This window comes from Arvicanthis niloticus, chromosome 12, assembly GCF_011762505.2.
Source record: "Arvicanthis niloticus isolate mArvNil1 chromosome 12, mArvNil1.pat.X, whole genome shotgun sequence".
In the NCBI taxonomy this organism is placed as follows: domain Eukaryota; kingdom Metazoa; phylum Chordata; class Mammalia; order Rodentia; family Muridae; genus Arvicanthis; species Arvicanthis niloticus.
Window position 1 is genome coordinate 10091876 of NC_047669.1, and position 24048 is coordinate 10115923.

At 42.8% G+C, this 24048-nt stretch overlaps 1 protein-coding gene across 4 annotated transcripts; it reads right to left on the bottom strand.

The window, feature by feature from the left end:
* Positions 1-422: 422 nt before the first annotated feature.
* On the bottom strand, positions 423-24047 carry LOC117717902 (T-kininogen 2). Of its 4 annotated transcripts, none has more exons than XM_034515392.2 (11): positions 23647-24042; positions 21613-21723; positions 19456-19537; positions 13581-13753; positions 12110-12217; positions 9124-9208; positions 7866-8038; positions 4964-5071; positions 4741-4827; positions 2791-2868; positions 423-638 (listed from the first exon to the last, which is right to left on the bottom strand). In XM_034515392.2, the coding sequence occupies exons 1-11, from the start codon at positions 23839-23841 to the stop codon at positions 540-542; spliced, it is 1299 nt and encodes a 432-aa protein (XP_034371283.1). In that variant the 5' UTR covers positions 23842-24042; the 3' UTR covers positions 423-539. The 4 variants fall into 4 exon arrangements, with proteins under 4 accessions (XP_034371283.1, XP_034371282.1, XP_034371281.1 ...); XM_034515391.2 differs by lacking the exon at positions 423-638 and adding an exon at positions 1897-2304 and having other exon boundaries at positions 23647-24044; XM_034515390.2 differs by lacking the exon at positions 423-638 and having other exon boundaries at positions 1897-2868; positions 23647-24047.
* Between the last annotated feature and the right edge of the window lies 1 nt (position 24048).

Below are 24048 nucleotides of genomic sequence, written 5' to 3' on the forward strand. Positions count from 1 at the left end.
CAAACTCTCAGCAGTGCTCCTGTCTGAGTCTCCCAAGTGCTGGATGTATGCCACTCCGGTCACTGGGTACCGTCTGATAATAAGATGTTGGTAGACATCATATTGACATAGATTATTTTCTAGTTGGGTAACTACTCAGATTCAGAAACACTGGTAAGCCAGTGTAATTATTCCTAGCATTGGCTCCTTGAGCAGGAGAGGGAGCAGAAAGATCAGGTTCTTAGATCCTGCAGAAGGGAGACTCCCCAAGCCTCCCTGTGGTGCCTGTGCTCTCCCTGTGGGAAGGAAGTCCCATCTAAGGAATCCTGTCTACCTTAGAGAGAATATTCCAGAGAGGGACTACAAGCCTCTGTGGACAAACTCAAGCTTTGGAGACAGCTTCAATTCACTACAAGACAGGAATGGCTGAAAGGAGACCACTGTGAACTCATCAAGTCTGAAATTTATTTCACCCAGGATCAGGGTGATGGAGAACATGCTTCCATGCTACACGCATCCCAGGATTCTTCTGGTCCTCCCACTCGGGGTCGTTGCTGGGGCTACTGCTTCACTTGTGAAGATTCTGCCTGATGCTCAGGCGCTGGCTCTGCACCTGCATTTGAGAGTCTGCCCTTGTACTCACAGGAGTTTAGGAGCCTCTGTAATATAGTAAAATGCTGTTAATCTTGTGCTTCTGCTCAACTTTTGCAGAGCAGTGCAGCTGGTTACAGGGTGAGAATGTTTCCCAGTGGCATTGGGTCTTCATGTTAAAGTGTAGACAATGACTGAAGTGAAAGAACACTCAGGTCCAATGCAGTTTCCCACAGCAGCCAGACTCACACCCACAGCTGGAGTAGCTGTGAGAAGCCACGCCCTTATTTCTTACTCCTGCACATCACTTCAGTGCATTCTGCAGGTACTTTGCTTTCTCTAAACTGAGTTTGTGGCGACTCTGCAGTAAGTGAGTCCCTCGATCACATATATTCTGACTGTTCTTACTCTGTTCTCCTCCCACACCGGTCAGGGGCCCCTCCTCCCTACAGGTTCACCTCTGGGGGCCAGGTCTTTGTTTAGTGACCAGAGAATTTACCTAGAGTCTCTCAGTGACCATGGGTATGGAACTGTGTGATGGAGCCTGGAGGACTTATCAGTGGGTCCAAAATGTCCTATCTTTTTTTCCAGGCAAAAGCACCTCATGGGTTGTAAAGTGCATACATTCTTCACATCCTAAGGCAATGGGTAATAACCTATTTCTTTTTCCAAAGTCAATGGTCTTCAGCATCATAGCAAAAAGAGGGAGCGTGTTTAAGCTGAGGCTAAGGAACTGTCTCCCAAAAGGTAGGAATGAAGCTTCCATCCAATCCCATGACCCGTCTTTCTCACAAGAAATAAAAGGTTGCCATAGCAAACCTGCTTCAATATTCTTTCTTCTACTTTCCATCCTTAGTGTTAGACTCAGGACTTCTGAGAACTAAGGATTGCTTAATCTAACCTCAGCAAGCTCCTGCTGGAAGGCCTTGTGGCAGAGACTAGCTAGTGGGTAGACTAGTGAGGACCACCCTCACCCAGAAAGGGATTCCAAGGACAAGCTGCTCAAGTGAGAAGCTCCTTTGATATAACTAACCTGCTTGAGAAACATAAAGTCACCTCATTACTCCCCCTTCCTCCCTTCGATCAGCCCGGTTCCCTTTTCTTATCTCTCTCTGACATCTGGAAGTCTTGCTGTTATTTTTCCCATCCATAAGCTCAACATCCAATCACTTGGTTTTCTTTGTTTTCTAGACACAGATGCTACAGTTCTGTATGGAAATGCAGAACTAATGTGCATCTTAAGATACCCACTCATCAGAGCAGTGGGTTCTGGTAGGCTTCTTCCTGTACTGGTTCAGAAAATGTGTGAGGCAGGCTCAGAAGGAATCCAGAATGATAGCAGCTTTATTATCAGTCCACAGGGATTTTATAACGTCCCATTGACAGGCTGTTCTGATCATCATAGCTTGATGACTTATATCACAATATTTGTTCTTGGGCAGTAGAGAATGAAGCTGGAAAGCATTTGTAAAGATACCTAAGTTGTATAAATTAAGAAAGAGCATCAAGAAGATCAAAATCAGAAAATTCTGTTGTTTCTGTGTTTGGATCCTTCCAACTAACTGGCTTCCATGGGCGCCCAGGACATTTTTGGGAAGTTGTTTCTGGAAAATCAGATATCAGCTTAAATGAAAGGCTATCTGGTTGTACATGGATAGCAGGGATCAAATCATCATGGATCTCAGTGTCGTAAGGTGGTGTGGTAGCTACCACACCTTCAATAAAATCTGAGTCCTGAAAACCAGAAGAGGTAACAGTTGGCTGGGCTAGGGGAGGGTCCAAGGTGGTCCCTTCTGTCCTCCCATGTAACTGTGTAGATGTAGTACTGTCTTCAGAAGAGCTTGTCAAAGGCTCTGTTCTCTGGTCAGTGTGCTTTACATTGTTTTTGTCTTTATTTGTGTGTTTACCATGACCAAGACCATGACCAAGACCATGACCACGACCATGTCCCACTGTATGTGTATGGTCATAGCCATCTTCCCTTTGGTGTTTAAGATAATCAAGTTTCAGTTGATGCCCATGACCAAGACCATGTGGTTTCTGGTGTCCATGGCCATGCCTCTTTGGAGGAAAATGGCCATGGTCGTGCCCATGCTTATGACCACGGTGATTCTTAGCCTTTTTTTGCTTTTCATGCATCCTGCCATGCCCATGTGTGAGTCCTTGTTCATTTTCTGGATCCCTCTCTTCTTGCACCCTGGCAATGTAGGGTGGACTTACAGTTGTTCCTTCTTTTGTTTCTTGTCCTGGATTGCTCCGGAAAGGTGAAAAGCCGGGAGGCCTTCTCATCATTGTGGTCTACAGAGGAAATATTAAGATGAATGCATTATATTAGTACCAGGCTGTCGATGAAAGAAGAAGAGACTAAGAACACAATGATGCCATTTTGGATTGCAATAGGATGAGTCTTTCCCAAATATTAAATACTATATTTGTTGGCATTTAGTCTATGCTCCACCCCACAGTTACCTGGCAACAACCAGGTATGCCCAACTCACTATAAAAGGGACTGCTTGCCCCCTCCTGTCTCTCTTGCTCTCCTCTCCTCTTGCTCTTCTTCCCTTACCCTCTTCTCCCACTCTCCCCATTCCCTTCCAGCCTCTCTCTCCACATGCTCATGGCCAGCCTCTATACCTCTTCTCTCTCTCTCTCTCTCTCTCTCTCTCTCTCTCTCTCTCTCTCTCTCTCTCTCTCTCTCTTTCTCTCTGTCTCCTTCTCTCCTCCCCTCCCTCCTTCCCCTTCTCCACCTTCCCATCTCTCTCTCTCCTGTCTCTACTACTCCCTCAATTCCCTCCCCCATGCCTAAATAAACTCTATTCTATACCATCATGTGCATGGTCCCTCATAGCAAAACAATGCCTCAGAATGGACCTACAAAGGCATTTTTCTAGAAAAATAAATTAACAGTACTTTTCTTTTGATCATTCTTAAAATTTGTAGGTTTTGTTTGTGGTACTAGGGATTGAACTAAGACCCTTAGACATGTCGGCAAGGCAGGCACTTCAGCACTGAGTTGTAGCCTCAGCCCTCCCCTGATTATTCTTCTTAATGGTCCTCTAAGGCTAAGAGGTTTTCTTCATTTAGAAAAGTGGGTGGTTTGAGCACATCTCTCGGGTACTCAGTTTGATAACTGATATCATTTCTGTCGCAACCATTGCTGTTATTATTCTTAAAGTCTATATGGCTAAACTTTGTCAGGCTGTGCCACCATAAGGCGTGCTCAAAAGCTTGATGGGAAGTCCTTTTACAATGTGTTAGAGATGGTAACAAATGACAAGAACCTAAACTATAAAGAGAGAGGTGGCAATTTGCACAGAAGTGAGGCTTTCTTGATATGCCCCACCTCCCCTTTTACCAATGTGGGAAGGCCACAGTTGAGGCCAGTGTTCAGAGATGAAAGAACTCAGGCTTCAGAGTCAAACATCTTCTATTAGTCGGGATCATGATGGAAAGGGTGGGCTCAAAGTTGACCTGCACTCAACACTCTACACACAAAGTCCACTTTGCTACAAAGAAAAACCACAGCACCTTCCCCCCCCCCCCCCAGGGCCCTCAGGACTGATGAGAATGGGCAAGGAGCTTGCTGTGCAGAGCCTGGGATGAGGGACTTAGTGAAGTGATGCACTCTGGAGCCTCAGAGCACTTCAAATCTTACTGTTCCATCACTGGCAACTGATGAAGCCCTAGGCACATTAAAGACTCAAAAAGATGATGTAGAGTGTTGCCTTTCAGATTTGAATCATATGTGTGGACCCCTTGAGGACCATTTTTAAAATGCAGTTTGTATTCCTTAACTGTGGAAGGAGAGAGAGTCCACCTTTCTCACAAAGTCCTTCAATGCACAGGGCAGAGCACAGCATACAGAAGTGCTCAGGCCTCAGGTGTATTTTGGAGGTGTGTAATACTTGGTGGCAGTGCCCTGGCCTTCTCCTCATTATCAGACACAGAACTACCAGGGGACACTGACAATGTTTTAAGTGACTGGGAGGTTACCTGTTTTCTTTTCCAGCCATAAAACTCAAGATCAGCATAGAACTGTACAACTTCTTATGAATTTTAAACAGTAGCCCCTCCTTCAGTTCATTTCAGTAATGATTCATTTTCAATACCCAGATATTGCTTTTTGGAATAGGCAGAACTGACCCCAAGCTGACCGTACTTGAATCCTACCATTTCTAATGCTTGGCATTTGACAGTCGGGAAGACTTTGTTCTCCCAAGGTCTCATGTACACGTTAGCATGGCAGTTGAGACTTTGCTAATCATGAAAGCAGAAGACAAGAGAAAATAAATCACCATTAGTCATGAGGCACATGAGCAAGTGACTCTTAGAGCACCACACAGGGACAGCACTACTCACAACAAGAGCATCACACAGGGACAGCGCTACTCACACCAGCGTGGTTGATCTCACAATCAGCTGTCAGCTCTGTGTTACTTTCCTTGGAACATTTAGTTTCTCTGGCTATGAACTCAATAACATATTTTATTCCACCCACCACCTGTAAGTTAATAGGACAAGACAAATATTTAATGAGGATTTCTATAACAAATTATACTTTTTTACTTCAGTGGGTTTAAAGTTAGAATCTTAAATTTTTAATTATAAACTGACCATCTTAAAAAGTCATACTTTCAAAGCTACATATATCTGATACATATCTGTACACATATCTAAGATTTCTAAGTATTAGTGGGGCTAGCTTCCTTCACTAAGTAAAAGAAATACAGGCTAAACTTTTTACTTTAATATACACATATTAATTTTAATGTTCAAAGGCTTTAAACCACACCTACCAAGTAACTCAAGGTCTTAAATCTTAGTACAATCTGAGATGTGGGAGGAAAAACTTAAAATATTTTCTTTAAACAATTTTCTTGTCTTGCTGCCAAATACTGAATCAGAAAATTCTTATGTAGTTTAAATTATTTAGATTATCTATTACTTTTCTTATATTTTTAATATTAAGAAGCCTCTTAAATCTTTTAACAAGCTAGTTGTTGGTGGAACACGCCTGTAATACCAGAACTGGGGAGTCAGAGGAAGTTAGATCGTTATGAGTTCATGGCTAGCCTGGTCTAAAGAGTAAATTTCAGTTCAGTCTGGACAATATAATGAAATCCTTTCTCAAACATGTTTTTAAAAAGTAGTTAATATATCTAACCAGATGATTCAAAAACTATTACAATAAAATTCTCTACAATAAAAATTTCTAGATATTGGAAAAGAAAATTACAAAAGATACTAGACAATGGAAATATATAGTCCATATTCTTGGACAGGCTAAATTAATAGTGTGAAAATATCTATACTTCAAAAATTAATATACAGAAGTAATACACTACCTATAAAAATTCCCAGGTCATATGTCATAGGCTTAGAAATAAATATATGAATTTATATGAAACCACAAAAGACTGAATGGCCAAAACAGTCCTAAAGAGTAAGACAATGCTGAAGGAATTATAATGCTTGACCTCAAAATATACTATAGAGCCACAGTGACAGAGACAACCTGCGACTGGCATAAAAACAGACAGGAAAACCAACAGCACAGGTATGAACCTGCCCCAGGTATCAACAGATGGGACTGCATGAAAATACAAAATCTCTACACAGCAAAGGAAACAACCAGCAGGGCCCATGGCCCACATGATCAGAGAAAATATTTACCAGCTGTATTTCAGACAACAACTGATATCCAGAATTAACAAAGAATTACAGAAATTGAATATTGAGGGAATACCACTGTCAATCAGCACATAGGAAACAAACTAATAGGCAGTTACTAAAGCAGGAGACTCCCCCCCCCCCCCCACCAAGCACTCTTTATAAAGATGCCTTCACATTTCTGCCTAACCCTCAACAGTAAGGATCTGCTTGGCTTCATTTACATATTCCCATATTGTGGATCTTGTTACTACTAGTAGTAGTGCGTGTATGTGTGTGTGTGTGTGTGTGTGTGTGTGTGTGTGTGTGGTGAGTGCCATGACATGCATGTTGAAGTCAGAGGACAACTTTGTGGAATTGGTTTTCTCTTGTCCAGGGTCAGGATTCAGGCCATTAGGCCAGTGTTAAATGCCTTTATCATCTGAGCCATCACTGGCCCTGCTGAGAAGTTGGACACTTTACCATGTCTTTTCCTCTTATAATCAAAATGACAACAACTATGGTTGCACATGAAGGCTCTTGTTAGATTTCTAGAAATGCAACTACTAAGCCAATTTCTTACTAGATTGAGAAGATCATGTCAGCTTCCACAGCAGTGTGCTTCTATCATGATGACTTTTCTTGTCTACTCTTAGCTTAGCTTACTTTAGTTTAGTTAGCTTAGTTTAGCTTAATTTAGCTTATCCAGGGAAGCTAGTCTCTAGGAATTTGTCCTTTAACATTCTGGTCATAGATACCAGAGCTATTGAAGATTTTGACTTTTCTAATCTAGCTGCTCATTTTGCAGATGGTGCCACAGAGGGTGAGATTTTACTAGCCACAAGGAATCACCAAGGATAGAGATGATGGTAGAGCTGAGCCACTGACTCCAGAGAAATGCTAATGCCTTTATTGATGGAGGGCGTCCAGGGAGAGGGAGCAAAGAGAGAAACAAAGAACGTGGCAATGTGAGTGATGGCTCTCTCTCTCTCTCTCTCTGTGTGTGTGTGTGTGTGTGTGTGTGTGTGTGTGTGTGTGTGTGTGGACAGGATCTTGCTAAGTGTAGTCCAAGTTAACCTAGAACTTGTGGCAATTTTCCTGTCTCAGCTTCTGAGAGCTTGGATTATAGGTGCATAACACATAGCACAAGATGTTCCTATGAGAGACGAGACTGAGATGTCAAAGAATGAAAATTGGGCACTTCATTGCTTGAATTTTTCTAATTACACCATGGTTTCTAGTATTTGTACACTGTTTTGGAGTTTGGAAGTGATTGGTTATACATTATGTAATTTGAGCTTCCCACTCGCCTCGTTAGTTTGGTTTTGAGACAGGGCTTCTCTGTTTAGCCCTGGCTATCCTAGAAGTCACTTTGTAGACCAGGCTGGCCTCAAACTCAGAGACCCAGCCACCTCTGCCTCCCAAATGATGGGATTAAAGGTGTGCACCACCAGTGCCCAATGAAAACAGTGCCTTTCAAAGATACTTGTCCAAGAAACTCAAGCAAGCAGCAGAGTTCGGACTTCGAATTTAAACCATCAAATCCTGTTACCAAATACTGTTTTCCATCCAGAGCCAAGATCAGGGATCATATTACCAATAGATCTACATGTGGACTATAAACTCCCATCTTTCTATTTACAGACCTGTGATGTTGCTTTTTTCACAGTGTCAATCTTGAAATAGAAAGTATGGTTATTCTCTGCATTTAGCTGTGCAATGGAATAACCAAGTGCATCCTTCAGCTCTGGGCTGTCTGTAGGTATGTCCTTGGGGCAGCCAGGGCAGTGCTTGGGAAGTGGTTCTACCAAATCATGTCCTGAAAAAAAAATCAGATTAAAAGTCAGTAGGGACACCCAAAGAGTAGACAAGCCTTGCTCCTGTCACACACAACCTCTGTATCCTCATTTATACAGGGTCTGAGGGAAAGAACAGGGTTAAGTGAATTTTGGCCCTGAGACAGTCACTTCTCCTTGTTCTCCAGGAGATTAGATGTTTAGGGAAGTGTGTTTGCCCATGTTCACCCATGAGCTATAATTGCTTTGATTTTTACACTCTGATTCAGGATCTCATGTGTCCCAAGCCAGCCTTGAATTTTGCGTGTAGCAGTTGACCTAGAACTTCTAATCCCCCTGCTTCAGTTTCCTGGCAGACATGATTACAGGTGTATGCTACCATGCCTAGATTAAAATGTCCTATTTTTGATGTAAACTATACAGAAATGTTTAACTTGGAGGAAAGTGACCGTGAACATAAAGCAATGACTCTCAATGGCCAACTTGGAGTCCACGGCTCCACTGAACAGGTAGTGCCAGCAGTGCTTCTCATGGATTGTGCACAGTGGTGCTCCTCATGACAGATGCACAGTGGTGCTCCTCATGACAGATTCACAGTGGTGCTCCTCATGACACATACACAGTGGTGATCCTCATGACAGAAGCTCAGTGGTGATCCTCATGACAGGTGCACAGTGGTGCTCCTCATGACAGGTGTACAATGGTGCTCCTCATGACAGGTACACAGTGGTGTTTCTCAGTATGACACATTCACAACTATTTGTCAGTGTGAGTAAAGTCAGTCTTTTGATTACAAATGTGGGTTTAACAATAAGCTTTCCAGAAAGCTTCCTACATCAAAACACACTGGAAAACCCTTCTTTACACGGAAGGATCCCATTGTGGGTGGTTATAAATGAGATGCAATTCTCTCCAAATCAAAACACCAAATTTAAGGACAATTTGTACAAAAGAAAAGGCAGTCACCACTGTCCCTGAAGGCTACCTTGTCTGGGGAAGTCACATTGTCCCTTCAGTCACCTGGCTGCTTTGGTCACTTTCAGGCACAGTGCAGTTAAGTAAGAAAGAGGCCCCGCCTCTTCCCCAGTCTCCACGTGTGCTTTCTCACCTGGATAAAGGTCACAGCTCTGTGAGAAGTCTGCAATTTTGTTATCCATATCCACAAAGGCATTACCTCTGCACTCACCATCATCCTAGTGGTTCAAAATCATAAACGGAAGTCATTGTGGAAGCAAACAACTAGTAAAAGTAAAAGGCAGTATGTCTACTTTACAAATCATTGCATCAGGAAAAGGAAGAAAAAGGAATAAAAGCTGAAAGCAAAAGAGAAACTGAGAAGCACAGATAGCCATGATATCCATGGCAAGGAGGAAGCACAGAGGGGGAGGAAATAGGATTGCCCACTGCACAGGGAATGCCTAAGTAAGACAGGATCTCTCAGTGAACCCTGAGCTCATTGACTCCAGTAGGCTAGAGTCAAGTGAGCCCAGGAGTCCTGTCTCTGTCTCCCGGGTGCTTGGATTATAGATGTCTGCATGGGAGAGAGAGACCCAAAGACACACCCTTTACTGACTGAGATATTTATTCCCTGGCTTCAATTTTTGCTTTGTTTTGTTTTAGAGGCAGCTGAGCATATAGCCTTCACATGTCTCTGCACAGGTGAGCACACACACGTACACACACACAGACACACACACACATGCATATACCACACACACACACAAAGAGAAGAATGGGCAAAGAATACACTTACTTATCCATAAATTCAAGCCATAAACTTCTAGCATATTTATGAAAATATTTCAGTAAAAATAAACAAATGAACTCAATTGGTGATTGAGAAACTAAAATATATTTAGCTATAAAATACTGAATTTTAATGCAATAGAATTTAAATCAATTTATTTAAACAAACAACTAATGAATAAATGAAGAGTTTGAAAGATTTTAATAACTGTGTTTATCACCTACAAAACTGAGGCCTTATTCTGAAGGAAAAAAATACCAAATACAAAAATAATTTCATTGTCAAAAATGTTTGCTAAGTTACTAATTATATAAAAAACTAGAAATAACACATGTGTTCCCAAGAGAGGAGTGCTGTGGTATAAATCAACCTATGGTGTCCTTGCTGAGAAAACATTACAGAGTCATTTTTAAAGTTTACTAAGATTTCTAATGATGAGGAAAAGTTCTTAGGTGAAAAAAGCAACAGTAGAGCATGCAAACTAATTACAGGACTGGAGAAGAGGATGAGAGGTTCAGGGCACTAACTGTTCTTAGGGAGGACTGGGGTTTCGTTCCCAGCATCCCCATGGCAACTCATGTCCATCTACAACTCAGGGATCTGATGCCCTCTCCAGCCTCTGTGGACACTCTATGTACATAGTCCACAGATTATAGACAAAGGCAAAAAGCCCGTATACTTGAAATAAAATAAATAAATCTTAAAAAGTTAAATAAAATAATCACAACTTTTAAGAAAGAAAAAGTCACTGAAAAGTTCCCAGAACTCTCCTTTCTCTCCACCCAGGAAAAAGAGGAAGGGAATATGCAGGGATCCCTCTGTGAGACTATGAGCATTCTCTTTGCATTTGCATTTTCTGATAGCCGGCGGGCGTGTGGATGTCCTCATGTGCTTATGACTACCTGTGATTTGGAAGTGTCTGTGCAATCCTTTGCCCATTTTAGAAGTGGTCTGTCTTTTGGTGTTGAGTTCTGGGATTTTGAACATGATTTTCATTCTAAGCCCTTATAGGGCAGAAGAGTCACAAATGTTTCCATTCATTTTGTGTCTTTCCTGAAAGAGTCCATCATGATTCTTTCTGCAGCTATACATCAATGCATGATTAACTAGAACGTTTGAGAAGTATTGAAGAAATCCCCAAAAGTATGCGAAATCAGAAAAAAGCACCCACATCTCTCTGAAGGTTAACAGTGTTCTGAATTATAACACATTTATTTTCTATCACATTTATATTTATATTACTTTACCTTGTATATTTGACTAACTCTGTATAAACAGTTTCCTTTTCTTCCTTTCTTTTGTTTTTAACTTAAATTTTAAAATAAATTTTGAGACAGCATCATCTCTCTATGTAGCCCTAGGTGGCTTAGAACTCGGTTTGTAGAGCAGACTGGTCTTGAACTCATGGACATCTGCTACTTCCGGGGTGCTGGTAAAGGTGTGTGTCATCACACCCAGCCTCCTTGCTTACTCCTGTCCGCTTTCATTTTTTATGTCTTTTTGGTTTTTTTTTTTTTTTTTTTCTGAAACAGCAGTTTTCAAACCAATAATGGCCTCAAACCCACTGTGTGGTTGAGGATGATCTTGATCTCCTAATCCTCCTATCTTCGTGGCTCCTGGGAGGACAGTTTGTGTCTTGGGTTTTTTGTTGGTGTTGTTTTTGTTCTTGTTGTTGGTTTGTCCTTAACATATTACAATGATTTCCTAATGTCACAGAAGGATCAGGAAGTAGTATTAACCTATGGTCTGCTGTATACTGAATAACCACTTCCTAAGGATGAAAATAGCATTTGTTTCAAAGGCTTTATGATGAAAATTAGCAAAGTGTGGTATAGATTTCCTACTTTTTCCTCATAACACAGAACTTTCAAAGCAGAGATACTAGATTAAAGAAACATCTACAATAATAATCCAGGAAGTTTCATTCCTCAGTCATCTTGGCATTCACTGGCCACAGAACAGCCACTTGTCATTTCAATGACAAGATGTCATGAACAGAGAGAAGAGAAAGGATGAGGAAACACCACAGGAGAGTTTGCAGGAAGAAGCTGGGACACAGCTTCTTCACATGTCCTATGTGAACTCAAAGCACACATGAAGGAGGAGGAGGAGCCCAGGAGAGTGTGACAACTCCTCACCATGGCAAATCCCATTCCTAATCCCTAACAGAATGTAAATACTTAGTGTGACACACGCGAATTCCTTGACCAGCAGCTTAGGTCCTAAGACCCTGGGTGGACATGAGTGTGAACTAAATGACATCTTGGTGTCAAGTCACAGAGCTTGACAGTCCCAGAAATGCTGTCAGCAAAATGTGAAAGACTATCATTAAATGTCTGCTACTTACACCATTAGGAAGGGACACGCAGTATTCATGGAGGGAAGGAAAACGGTCCTTTGAACAATTTGTTTGCACGATTGAATAGATGATGTCAAAATTTATACCAGCCACCACCTGAAATGAGTTAAGTTGAATGAGTACTTGAACCTTAGGTTGAACATTATTCACAGTGAGCAAAAGTCTTTAAACATAGAACTGGATATAATGAGTGCTCAAGAACTACAAACCATCATGAGTACTAGGCAAGAGTATCACTGAGCAAATTGAGTACTGAGACAAACACATGTACAGACAACCACACATACACATAAAACACACTCCCTATGACTCTTCCTTAGAAGAGTTACTTATAACTTAGAAGAAGTTACTTATAACTGCAAGTGAAAAATTATATGCATATATATTATATTGTATATATAATATAAATCTTAAATATCATATAAGATATACATAAACACAGATGAGTAAAGTACACATCACACAGGAGCAAGTTGAACTAAAAGTTCAACTCTTTTAGAGATGGTTACTCTCTAAATTGAGGGATTCGTAAGAAACTGAAATTCAGGGCTGGAGAGATGGCTCAGTGGTTAAGAGCACTGACTGGTCTTACAAAGGTCGTGAGTTCAATTTTCAGCAATCATATGGTGGCTCATAACCCTCTGTAATGGAATCTGGTACCCTTTCCTAGTGTGTCTGAAGACAGTTAAAGTGTATTCATCAAGTATATAAAATAAATAAATAAATAAGAAATAAGAAACTGTAATTCAAAGGACTGAGAGATTCTTAAGAGAGTGAATTTCAAAGTACTAGATGCGCTCTCAGAAAAGCCATGACAAAGGAACTAATAAAAGTTCTGATTCCAAGCTAGCCCTGGTGGTCAAAGCCTTTAATCCCAGCATCAGAGGCAGGAGTAGGAAGACCTCTGTGAGTTTGAGGCCAGCTGGTTTACAAAGAGAGCTTCAAGACAGCCAGGACTGTGTAGAGACTCTACCTCAAACAAGCAAAACAAACACAAACAAATGATCAGATTACTAGCTATTTCCACCACACATCACCAGGAGGAAGTGGGCAGTATAATTTAGGGCATACCCAGAAAGTCGTGTGCACCTTTTTACAAACAATTTAATATTCGGATGCCATTTTTAATTGATGACAAGAAGATAAAAATACAGATTTGGTAAAACCTTAAAGCCAGAATGACATCCATTTTTTCTATTTCTGGAAGGAAAATATGTGACACTGAAGGAATGGATGAGTGAGAGTTCCCTTTTTCTCGTAATGTATCTCACAACTCACATGGACGCCTGACAAACTCCTTGCCTTAAGAGTTATTCTCATGAAAGCACAGGATACTCCAGTACTATTCTAGCATGTGGCCAGACAGGCTCCTTCTGCCAGTGGTTCATTTTAGGTGACAAAATGTCTATCTAACAGATTTTTAACCACATTACATGTCTTGAATAATTGAAAAACAAACCTGTCTGTTGGCACTTTTCACTTCTCTGAGAGCAAAGAGGTGGCTATGATCTGTTTTGTTGTTGAAATGTTCGATGGCATGTTTCATAACAGGCTCCAGGTCTGGACTATCTGTTGATATGGGGTGCACACAACCCAGACAGTGGTACTCGTCTGTCACTATGGGGCCCTTACCTTGACAAAGAGCAGACAAAGAGACAGCATTAATAACTGAAAACACATCTCATATTCGTGGTCCTAAACACATGAGACCATTTAGAAAGATCCTGAAAACCTGACTTTCCTGTTACTCCTATATGAGTTAAAGATAGTGAGAATTTAAGACTCCTGTGCAGTCAGAGACAAAGATGCAGACTATAGTATAGTATAGTATGATTATTTCATGCTATATTATTTCATTTTTTTTACATAGTCTCATATATTCAAGGTCGGTCTGGAACTGTCTTTGCGGCTATGGCTAGCCTCAAGTGTCTGCTCCTCCTGCCTCTGCTTTTCTCCAGAGGCTTCTATGCCTGCTGTATGGACGGATGGGAATCGAACCCAGGCCTTCAGGCCCACTAGCTTCTGAGAACAGGGTTCAGGAAGGAAGGAAGTTGTATGAGGAGTATTCTGAGTGCCTGTGAGAATACTCGAAGATTACAAGACAGGAGTCTTGTGACCTCAGTTTCTTGAAAGCGCAGAATTATTCTTGGAATGAGGGTCCATGCTCCTCCCAGATGTATTGGATAGGAATGAGTTTCCTTCAGATTGTTCATTATTGTTTGCTGGTGTTATTCAATCTAATCTTTAAGCTCTCCTTACTATGTCTGTATGGGAAACATGGTTTTGTCCCGTGTGGCTTATCCCTATGATTGTATGCAGCTATGGGAACCTAATTCAGTGGACTTTTCTTAACCCTCACAGTTACATTACCTGAAACACTGAATAAAGCTGGTTATTGCATGAGACTTAGTCTGCTTCATTTATCAACTCCATTGTCCTAGCTCCCACTGCCTTTAGTGGTGACTTTAGCTGAGTAACTTCAATACGGCCCTATGTTAGTGTACTTGAATGATTATGGTAATACACCGACTCTCCGTTTTATAAAATGGAGCATATTACATATACACCATTTTCTTCAAGGTGAGTGAAAGCTCCCTGACTCTTAACTCCATCTGACATATTTCCTGCCACTGACCCTAACAAAATCATGCTAATGCTTTAGTGCATGAAAGAGAACCCTCTCCCCTAAACAGGATTGTTTTGCCATTTTTTTTTTATGTCACACAATAATGTTAAACTTCTTTAGCTTTACATTCAGGGTTTTGCCAACTAAAACAAGTCATCGTGAGGTAGGTAGTGTGCTGGCCAGCAAGTATTCCTCTCTGTTTTCATATGACTAGAACAGAAGGCAAGAGGCCTTCTCATTAGTCAGCCCAAGAGGAGCATGGCCTTGAAGTCCGTCTGTCCCTGTTATCCCCCGGCAGGTGCAGAGCTAGGTTCTAGGGAGACTTAAGTGTCACATCTGTGAAGGGATGACAGAAAGGACAGACTGTGGACAGATCATTTCATAGGATGGGCAAGAGCTAGGAAAGACCGGGGACAGCCTGCGCTGAGGGAGGACATCTACGGAAAAGAGGAGCTTGCTGAGCTAGAAGGGAGAAGGTGGCAAGAGGTGCCACCAAGACATGTGAGGGGGAGGGGCAGAGGAGGGAGAGATGGCGCTGAAGAATCAGGATGGGAAAGGAACAGTCGTGTGGGAAGGGCATCTGTCTAGTTTGCCAGAGTGTCCAGTGTGACACAGAGGGCCAGTTTGATTTAGGGACAGTCAGAGAGAGGAGACTGTGCTCTAGGCTGGAGATACTAACCCTGTTTAGGGTCACTGTCTACACTGAAGCTCAAAAGTTCTTTGGCAAATCTGGGGAGAGCTGTAGCCTCTCCCAGGAAAAATGCAAATAATCATGATATTTACATAAGATTTGAGGATTCCTATAGACTCTCTAAAGTGAAGAATGTGCTGTTGTGGAGTGAGGAACCACTGAATGGTTTGCAATAAAACAGTGTCAAATATTTTTATAGGGATTTTGTATTAAGTTACCAAGGCGAGAGTCCTGTCTGATAGAGGATGGCTACAGAGTGAGTGGTGTGATCAGCAGAGATGCCACCCAGGATCAAGGCTTCCTTACCTCTTGGGAATACACTTCCTGGGTGCCTACTGTCCTTTGATCTCTCCTCCCAACTCTCTCTCTCTCTCTCTCTCTCTCTCTCTCTCTCTCTCTCTCTCTCTCTCTCTCTCTCTCTCTCTCTCCTCCCCTCCTTCCTTCTTCCTTCCCTCCCTCCTCCCCTCTTTCCTTTTGAGACAAGGCCTCATATACCTCAGGATAGCCTCCAGCTTGCTCTGTAGTTGAGGATGAACTTAAAGTCCTGATCCTCCTGCCTCAACCTCCCCAGTGTGGGATTTACAGGTGTGCACTGTCATACTCAGATGTAGTTGCATCTTAAATGTGCTGCAAAGTCCAATTTGTCAGGAGCCATCATAGGACATGCTAATAACAGCAGATGATATTCCTGAGAAGACCACCTTAGATTAATATCTATGATGGACCTCCAGTAGGCAAAGCCCAGGAGAAAATCATTTTAGGATAGATTAATGCTATTAATATTCTTTTCCTGTTAATATTAAACATATATGACAATCACCAGGTATTAGCACCCCCAACTTTTGAGCAGATGTCTACAGACTACAAAGATGTACTTACTGTCTTGTAGTGACACTATATAGACAAATAGGTGACTTCTCAATTTTTTATGATGATCCTTTAGAGTTTCTAAAATTATATCAGTATTTATTATGCTCTTTTATAGTGGGACTGCTGTTAGGTCTCTTCTGATAGTCAGTCAAAACTGCAATGAGAACTCTGCCAGTCTCCCATGTGTCACCAGTTAATTGATTCTACTACTCAGAGCACATTCTAAGAGGTTATAAAACCATTAACCAAAGGTCATAAAAAGGGAACTAACAATTATACATGCTAGGACAGAAGATAAAATATTGACTGGGTTTATCCATACAAAAAAACTTCACTAATAACTTAGTTATGGTTTAGCATGTGTGAATCAGTATATGAACTTACGGGAACTTATGCATATTTGCTTATATACAAGTTTTTCCTTCTGCAAGCATGATTCTCTTCTTCTGGTCCAATAGCAGTTTATTGCTCCAAACTTCCCCCTAGCCCTACAAGCAAGAGGCATCTGGACAAAGGGGACAAGGCTCTAGCAAGTAATCCTTTACTTGATCTCCTACTGTTTTAGGATGAGGTGCTAAGTGCCAGAGACTGCAGTTTCTGGCCTCAGAGGAACACAGACCTCAGGTCAGCTACAGCAGCAAAGTAACTTAAATTTAGATAAGTACATTTTTGTTATTATACATCAACTCTAACTATCTCATAAGACAAAGTCTTACCTTCTGCCAACACTCTTCCCCCTCCACTGCCTCAAAAACAAGCAACATAAAAGAAGACCATGCAGGAGCCTGCCCCCTGGAACCAATTCAGGTAATTTGCTGCAGTAGCTGAAAGCTGACTTAACACAATAGGTATGATCTACTCAGTAGACTAAGTCTTGGGCTGTGCTGCTGAGATCCAACCCCTCACATCTCTAGCTCCTCAAATGCAGCTCTCCTCAGGACTGTGTGGTGTATGACAAATCCACTGCTGTCAGAAACCTTATAAACAGTTTTCCATTCTCTTCTTGCAGATGAGGTTGGATCAGGGCGCTGGCCAGTTCTACAACTGTAGAGACTCTGATGGCAAGGATGGGAGACTTAGAGATCAAAAGAGATGGAAGCCACTGGAGCTGTGGAGGTGACCAGGGCAGATTTTCCCCACCAGCCATCTCTCACTCTCTTTCTCAATGGAGTGGGAGAAGAGAGGGGTTTTGAGAGGGGGAAGAGTAAGAAGGATGCTATTCCTTTCCTGGGTAACTGAGTACCTTCTGCCCTGTGTATTTCTATACAGATGGCTTTAAATGGGAATAGAACTTTTCACTGCTGGTGGGCACCGATGAGCTCTTCTCTGCCTTGGGCTGGTTTCTCTAAATGCAACTTCTTACAAGAGCTGAAGTTCGGTGCCTTTGCGGGTTCAATATGGACAACTTAGGCCAGTGTATGGAAAACACGTTCCTATGGTGATGAACCCTATCAAAGCCGAAGATGCTGCTTCAGGGGATAACTTCTCTCTCTCTCTCTCTCTCTCTCTCTCTCTCTCTCTCTCTCTCCCTCCCTCCCTCCCTACCTCCCTCCCTCCCTCCCTCTCTGCACCTTGCAGAGGCCTGCTGCAGGAAGATTTTTATGATTGGCATCACCCATATATACTCATCCCTCTAAACCCTTGGCATCTTTACAACAATATAGAAAATGATAATAATGGCTGCATCTGTTCATAAGTTCCTTTTTATTTTTTTATTCTTAAAAGAAAGTTTTTTGCTTTTTAAACTAAGGACCTACTCAATCCACTCTCCTATAGAGTATCTGTATAACCTTAGGTAAGTTACTTCACTGTTCCAGCCTCAGTTTTCTCATTTGCAAAATGAGGGCATAACACCACACTGACTGACCTGTAATGGTTGGAAGAGTTAATGTATGTAAACTTCACAGATCACAAATGCTCCGTGAGTGTCAGCTATCATCGTCCTGAGTCTCTGTTAAGATGCCCGGGCATTGCATCTTTAGACTTATCATCTCATTTCCTAGCACCCCATCCTGTGAAAGGTGCAGTTCTGTTATGTCCCTTCTGAGACAGGGAAAAGGAAGATGATAAAAATTTGGAATGAAACTGGACATGCTGGTGAACAAATTTAGTCCCAGCACTGAGGAAGCAGAGAAAGGTGGATCTCTGTGAGCTCCAGGCCATCCTGGTTTAGAAAGCCAGTTCTAGGACAGTCAGGATTGTTACACAAAAAGAAACTGTATTGAAAAACAAAACACAACCAAAAACAAACAGAGACAAAACAAACAAACAAATAGTGTGGTCTTTTGGTCTTTTGCTATCTATTGTAATGCTAAGTGCAGGTCCTCAGGACCTGGCTTTCCCAGAACACAAAGACCTTGGCCCCAAGTTCTTTTATATTGGTAAATAAAGATGCCAACTGCAATAGCTTCCTGGAGGAAACATAGGTGGGGTCTGTGTTAAAATGATTTCCCAGGATGGGGGATCAGACAGGGACCACTAAGAAAAAGAAGGACAGGAGGAGAAGGAGAAGTTCCTGAGGGCTGGCCAATTGGAGTTAAGAGCAGCCCAGATGAAACAGTAAGTAATAATTCAGTGTTATTTATAGGAAAGTAGATTCTAAAAGAGGAGGTAGGCGGCTGCCCAGCATTTGTACTGTTTAAGGCCTACTGCAAACATGAAGGCTGAGTGTGTCTTTTATCCAGGAACTAAATGACCTAAGGCGAGGTAGAAACCCTGGGACAGTATTAAATAATTTCTACAACCAAGAAGGAATGATTCCAGACCAGGGCACATCTCAAAGCCCACACTCTGCTCCATGTAGGATGCTACATAGGATTGGAGACAGGTTCATGGTGCCTCATCCTCTGTCAGCCAGGCTGAACTCCCACCTCCACCCACCCCTTCTGACACAAGGAGTTAGAATAGGTCTCAGGGGATGATTGACACAAGCCTGGCCCAATCCAAGAACTTACTGCAGTGCTTCCCTGCCCAACATCTACAGATTCCCAACACTGCAGATACCATTGCCACCTTCAGGGTGGGAGAAGTGGTCTGATCTGGGTTGTGTTCTTGGTACATAGGAATAATTAACATCAACATTCCCACAAACCCCCAAACTTGTACCCACTGCCACCAACAAACCAGGTCCCCAGATGTATCACCCACCTAAAGTAATATTGCAGGTCTGGCTGGCTATGGAGAATTTATTTCCTCTCTTTCCCAAAGTTGCTGTGCATTCTCCAGTGGCCTAGATGAAAAGACAGCATTTGATCAAATCTTTCTTCCTCATGGAGACTCCTGGCTAGTGCTGTCACTAAATGTGGCCTTTTAAAAAAATTAAGAAAAGCTTTTGTCTAATAGAATTTTTGTTTTCTGTATATTTACCTGTTCCTATGCATGTGAGTGCTTTTCTGGATGTGTGTCTGTGCACAACATGTGTACCTGGTGCCTGCAGAGACCAGAGCACATCGGCAGAAGCAATGGAACTAGAGTTTCAGAGGGTCCTAAGTGTCCATCTGGGTGATAGAAACCCGACCCAGGACTTCTCACGAGCAGCACACTCTTAACCACTCAGCAACCTTTCTAGTCCATTCACAACCTTGTGAGACATGAGAATGAATACCTATGTGACCTTGTGACTGTGTCCACAGGCCACTGATCTACAGTGGTCAGGGGAGAGGCAGAGTAAGGCCTCTAAACTTGAGCCCTGATGTGGAGTTCTGTGGCTGCTTCTCTGTCACCAAGATGGATGCCATGCCTCAGGCCCAACAGGATGAGCCTCCTCTTTGATTTCCCCTCAGTTTCAGTGGTGCCCACTCTTTACATAAACTCCAGTTCAACCACTTAGAATGTCCCGCTTCCACACTGCTGGTTGCTAGTTGTTCCTGCTGCCCTGGTGCCTCTCACTGCCTCAGTTTACCCACTTTGTGGAAACAGTACCACATGTACTTAAGAGGTTTCTGGGGAGAGTCAGTGTGCCGACACACAGAAAGTGCCTTACGAAGCAGCACATAGTCAGTGCTTACACAGCATCTGTCCACTCTTAATGGTGACTAATGTTTGTTGAGTAGCTTTGACTTGGCCTTCACTTTTGTCTACTGTCCTGAGTATCAGGAGCTATTGTGTGAAGCTAGAGCTCACCCCAATGTGCTCTGTATCTCTGAGAGACTGACTGCAGGGCATAGCAGCTGCCACACAAGCTCTTGAAGGCAGAGCCAGAGGGGCAATCCTGGTCTCCTAATCTGGAATGCAGTGCACTTTTAGAACTGTGAGTGAGCACAGTGCTTAAAACAGACACATGGAGGATGCTGACATCCTGGCTAAGAGGAGAATCCTAGCCTGTAGAAGACAGGCTTGTTTCTCAGGCAGAGAATCCTCTCCTACCAGTGCAAGGCAAGCATCAGGTGCTTTGTCCACTGTTTCCTTAAGATGCGTACTGGTAATAGATCTCTTGTATAATGTATCTAGTTTCAGCCTCCTAGAGCCAGTGACATGAATATTATCTCATTTTAACAGGATAAAGCACCTACTGATGTAGGTCGAACAGTAGAGTCAAGATTTATATAAAGGCCCAATATAACTAAAACTCCCATATTCTTCCTTCACTAGATCTTGAACTCGGCCCAAATGTCTTCCTGTCGTCTCCCGGGGTCTGATGCACAAGCTTTGGTTGTTTACAAGGACACCTTCTATTGAGGGGACACAGCCTGTTTAATGACTGGCATATTCCTGGTTCATGTGTCTTTTCAGGAACGCAGATATGGTGTGGGTAATTTTCTATGTATTAGAGGCTCTATAATATAAATCATCACCTTATAATTAACCACCACACAAAAACAGTATCTGATAAGTGGGCAAGCACGTTGATATATATACAGACCAGAATACCATAGCTATATGAACAACTATAACTTGCCACTTGCAACATGGAAGGAACTGGAAACCAGCAGGTTAAGTGAGAGCATCTAGGGACAGGATATCAAAGGCTGACAGGGGTGATGTCACCTAAGGTAGGAGCAGAACATGAGTCACCAGCAGTTGGAGGCTGGGACAGGACAGGGCTGGCCAAGGATCACTGACTGACAGATAAACTGGAGGGGACACAGATGACAATGTTATACTGTTCACTGCAGAACAGCTAAAAGGACTTTGAATTTTGTTACCATGAACAGATGATGACTGTCTGAGGTGGCAGGTGACCCTGCCCCACACTGGATACAAGTTTCATAGGTGATCTATCAAGTTACCAGGCTCATTTAACTCTCATAGCACCCTGAGGTCCTCGTGGGGCAGGCTGAGCTTCTGTATACAGAGCACACTCACGGCTTCCTCAGCGTTCTTCAAGTCGCAGTCCTGCCAGGTGACGCCACTCTGAACCGAGCAGTTGCCCTCCTTGATTTGATACTTGAAGGAATAAAATGTTTCAGAGCCGTCCTGAGGAAAGCAAGGGTGACACCTGGAGTCAGTCAGGGGACCCAGCATCAAGTTTGTGGACCCTGACACATTACACACACACCAGTCCTGATCAGACTCAAGGAGAGCCGTGTTTATTAAAATATGTGTTTACATTTGTAGAAATACTCCTTAGAAGGATGTTCATAATGTACCTATATCCTTAGTGAATTCAAAGCAGTATCCATAGCCCTATCCCTGCCCTCTTTTATGTAAATTCTGGTTTACATGTACACATACGAGTTCATGTTTGTGGAACCTGGGCATCGGATGAAGCCTGAAATCCCAGTAGCACACTTGGTGGATTGAGACAGGAGGGCCGTGAATTAATTGCTAGGAGAGCTACAGAATGAGGCCCTGTCTGAGAAACCCCAAGAGCCAGGGCACAACTTAGTGGTACCGTACTTGCCTGGCAGGTACCCAGGCCTGGATCCCGGAGATAGGGAGAGGGTTTCAAGGACATTGTACAACAACACTCTCATGGCCCCATCTGTCACTCAGTGGAGACACTAGGGGACTGTGGTCCTGACTGGAGGCAGCCAGCTGCCGGCTAGACTGCAGTGAGAAATTAAAGGTGGACTTCACTTCTAAATCACACAAACCTGTGTCCCTTAGGGTTTTTTTTTGTTTTTTGTTTTTTGGGGTTTTTTTTTTTTTTGTCTTCATAGAGCCAAAAGATTCCATTTTCTTTCCTGCTAAAATAGTGTAACCACTCCAAAGAAAGTCTTTTAAGTGAAATGTATTTATTAAAAGCATTTTAAATTTTAATTGTATTTTGTTTTTATTTTAAGAGTAGGAGTGTATGCCCACATGTATGTATGTATGTATGTATGTATGTATGTATGTATGTTACATGTATGCCTGGTGCTCAGGATGGCCAGAAGACTTACCATACTCCCTAGAACTGGAGTTATAGATGTTTGTTAGCTACCATGGGTGCAGGGAACTGATCCCAGGTTGTCTCCAAGAGTAGCCAGTACCTTGAACCACTGAGCCATCTCTCTAGTCTGTAAACTTTATTTTAAAAAAAATCTTAAAGATTGTTTTCCTCGCCGGGCGGTGGTGGCACACGCCTTTAATCCCAGCACTTGGGAGGCAGAGGCAGGCAGATTTCTGAGTTCGAGGCCAGCCTGGTCTACAGAGTGAGTGCCAGGACAGCCAGGACACAGAGAAACCCTGTCTCAAAAAAAAAAAAAAAAAAAAAAGATTGTTTTCCTCTAATGTATGCATCCTGCTTTCATTTATGTCCTACCTGAGTGAACTGACAAACAAGTAAGAACATAGTAAAACCTGCCAGAGTTTGCTCTGGACAGAACTTAGGTTGTAAAATCCTTGCCTAGCATGCAGAGTCCTGAGTTTGCTTCCCCAGTGCCACATAAACCTAGCATGGCAGCCCATGCCTGGATTCACAGCACTAGGGAGATGGAGGCAGGAGGATCAAAAGTTTCTGTTCATTGTCAGCTACATAGCAAGTTCCTGTTTAGTCTAAGGTTACAGGACACCCTGGCTCAACCCTCTGTCCCCAGAAGTAAAGAAAGCTAATGGAAACATCCCTATTAACCTCAAAGATTCAGCCACACACACTCAGTGCTAGAGACCTGGTCCAGGCAATAATGCCAACTCTCTTCTTATTCCCAGTATCCATCCCCGTGTGGAACTCACACTTAAGGCTGGGAGATGGCTCAGGTCACAGATGCCCTGGGTTCTCCTGCTGCAAGCTGACTGAGTGCTGGATCCCCACTATGCCTGTCCCTTTCAAACATCTCCATCTACTTGGGTTTCTTTCTTCCTGGGATACTGCTTTCATGCTCACCCAGGAAGCCTAAGGACTAGCCATCTCCAGCCTCTACCCCTGTGCCTGAGAGCAGCAATGACAAGTGGTTTCACAGGAAAGCTGTCACTCACCGTTTTAGTGCCCTCGGTCACGCGGTACAACACAAACTGGTTGCCGCTTTGTAACCCAGCATTGTACTTCTTCAGAGCAGCATCCACAGCCAGAAACACAGTCTCATCATTGCAGTCAAGTTCCTGGGCATCTTCTTCCTGCGCTAAACATGGCAGGAGCCCAGAGCAGAGGAGCAGGATAGGAATTAGCCTCATGATTTAAGGTTCCCTCTAGAGTTGGAGGGACTGTTTTGCAGAGAACAGGAAGCCAACTCAGAAGCTGCTTTTAGCAGCCTGCAGTGTCTGATCTCTCCTGCCTCTGCTCTCCCTGCCTCACCACTCAGGTCCCTATTTGGGTTACTGCAGTCACCCCTGTGTGTCCTCTTCCCAGAGAACAAACAGGACTCTGCTCGAGGTCCAGGC

Excerpts from the sequence above, each read along its gene's own strand:
- LOC117717902 (XM_034515390.2), bottom strand. The coding sequence starts at position 23,841 with ATGAGGCTAATTCCTATCCTGCTCCTCTGCTCTGGGCTCCTGCCATGT. Across the intron at positions 21,724-23,646 it reads TGACCGAGGGCACTAAAACG|GACGGCTCTGAAACATTTTA; the intron begins GTGAGTGACAGC and ends TGCTTTCCTCAG. Across the intron at positions 5,072-7,865 it reads TGAAAAAAGCAACATCACAG|GTGGTGGGTGGAATAAAATA; the intron begins GTCTGTAAATAG and ends ATTAACTTACAG.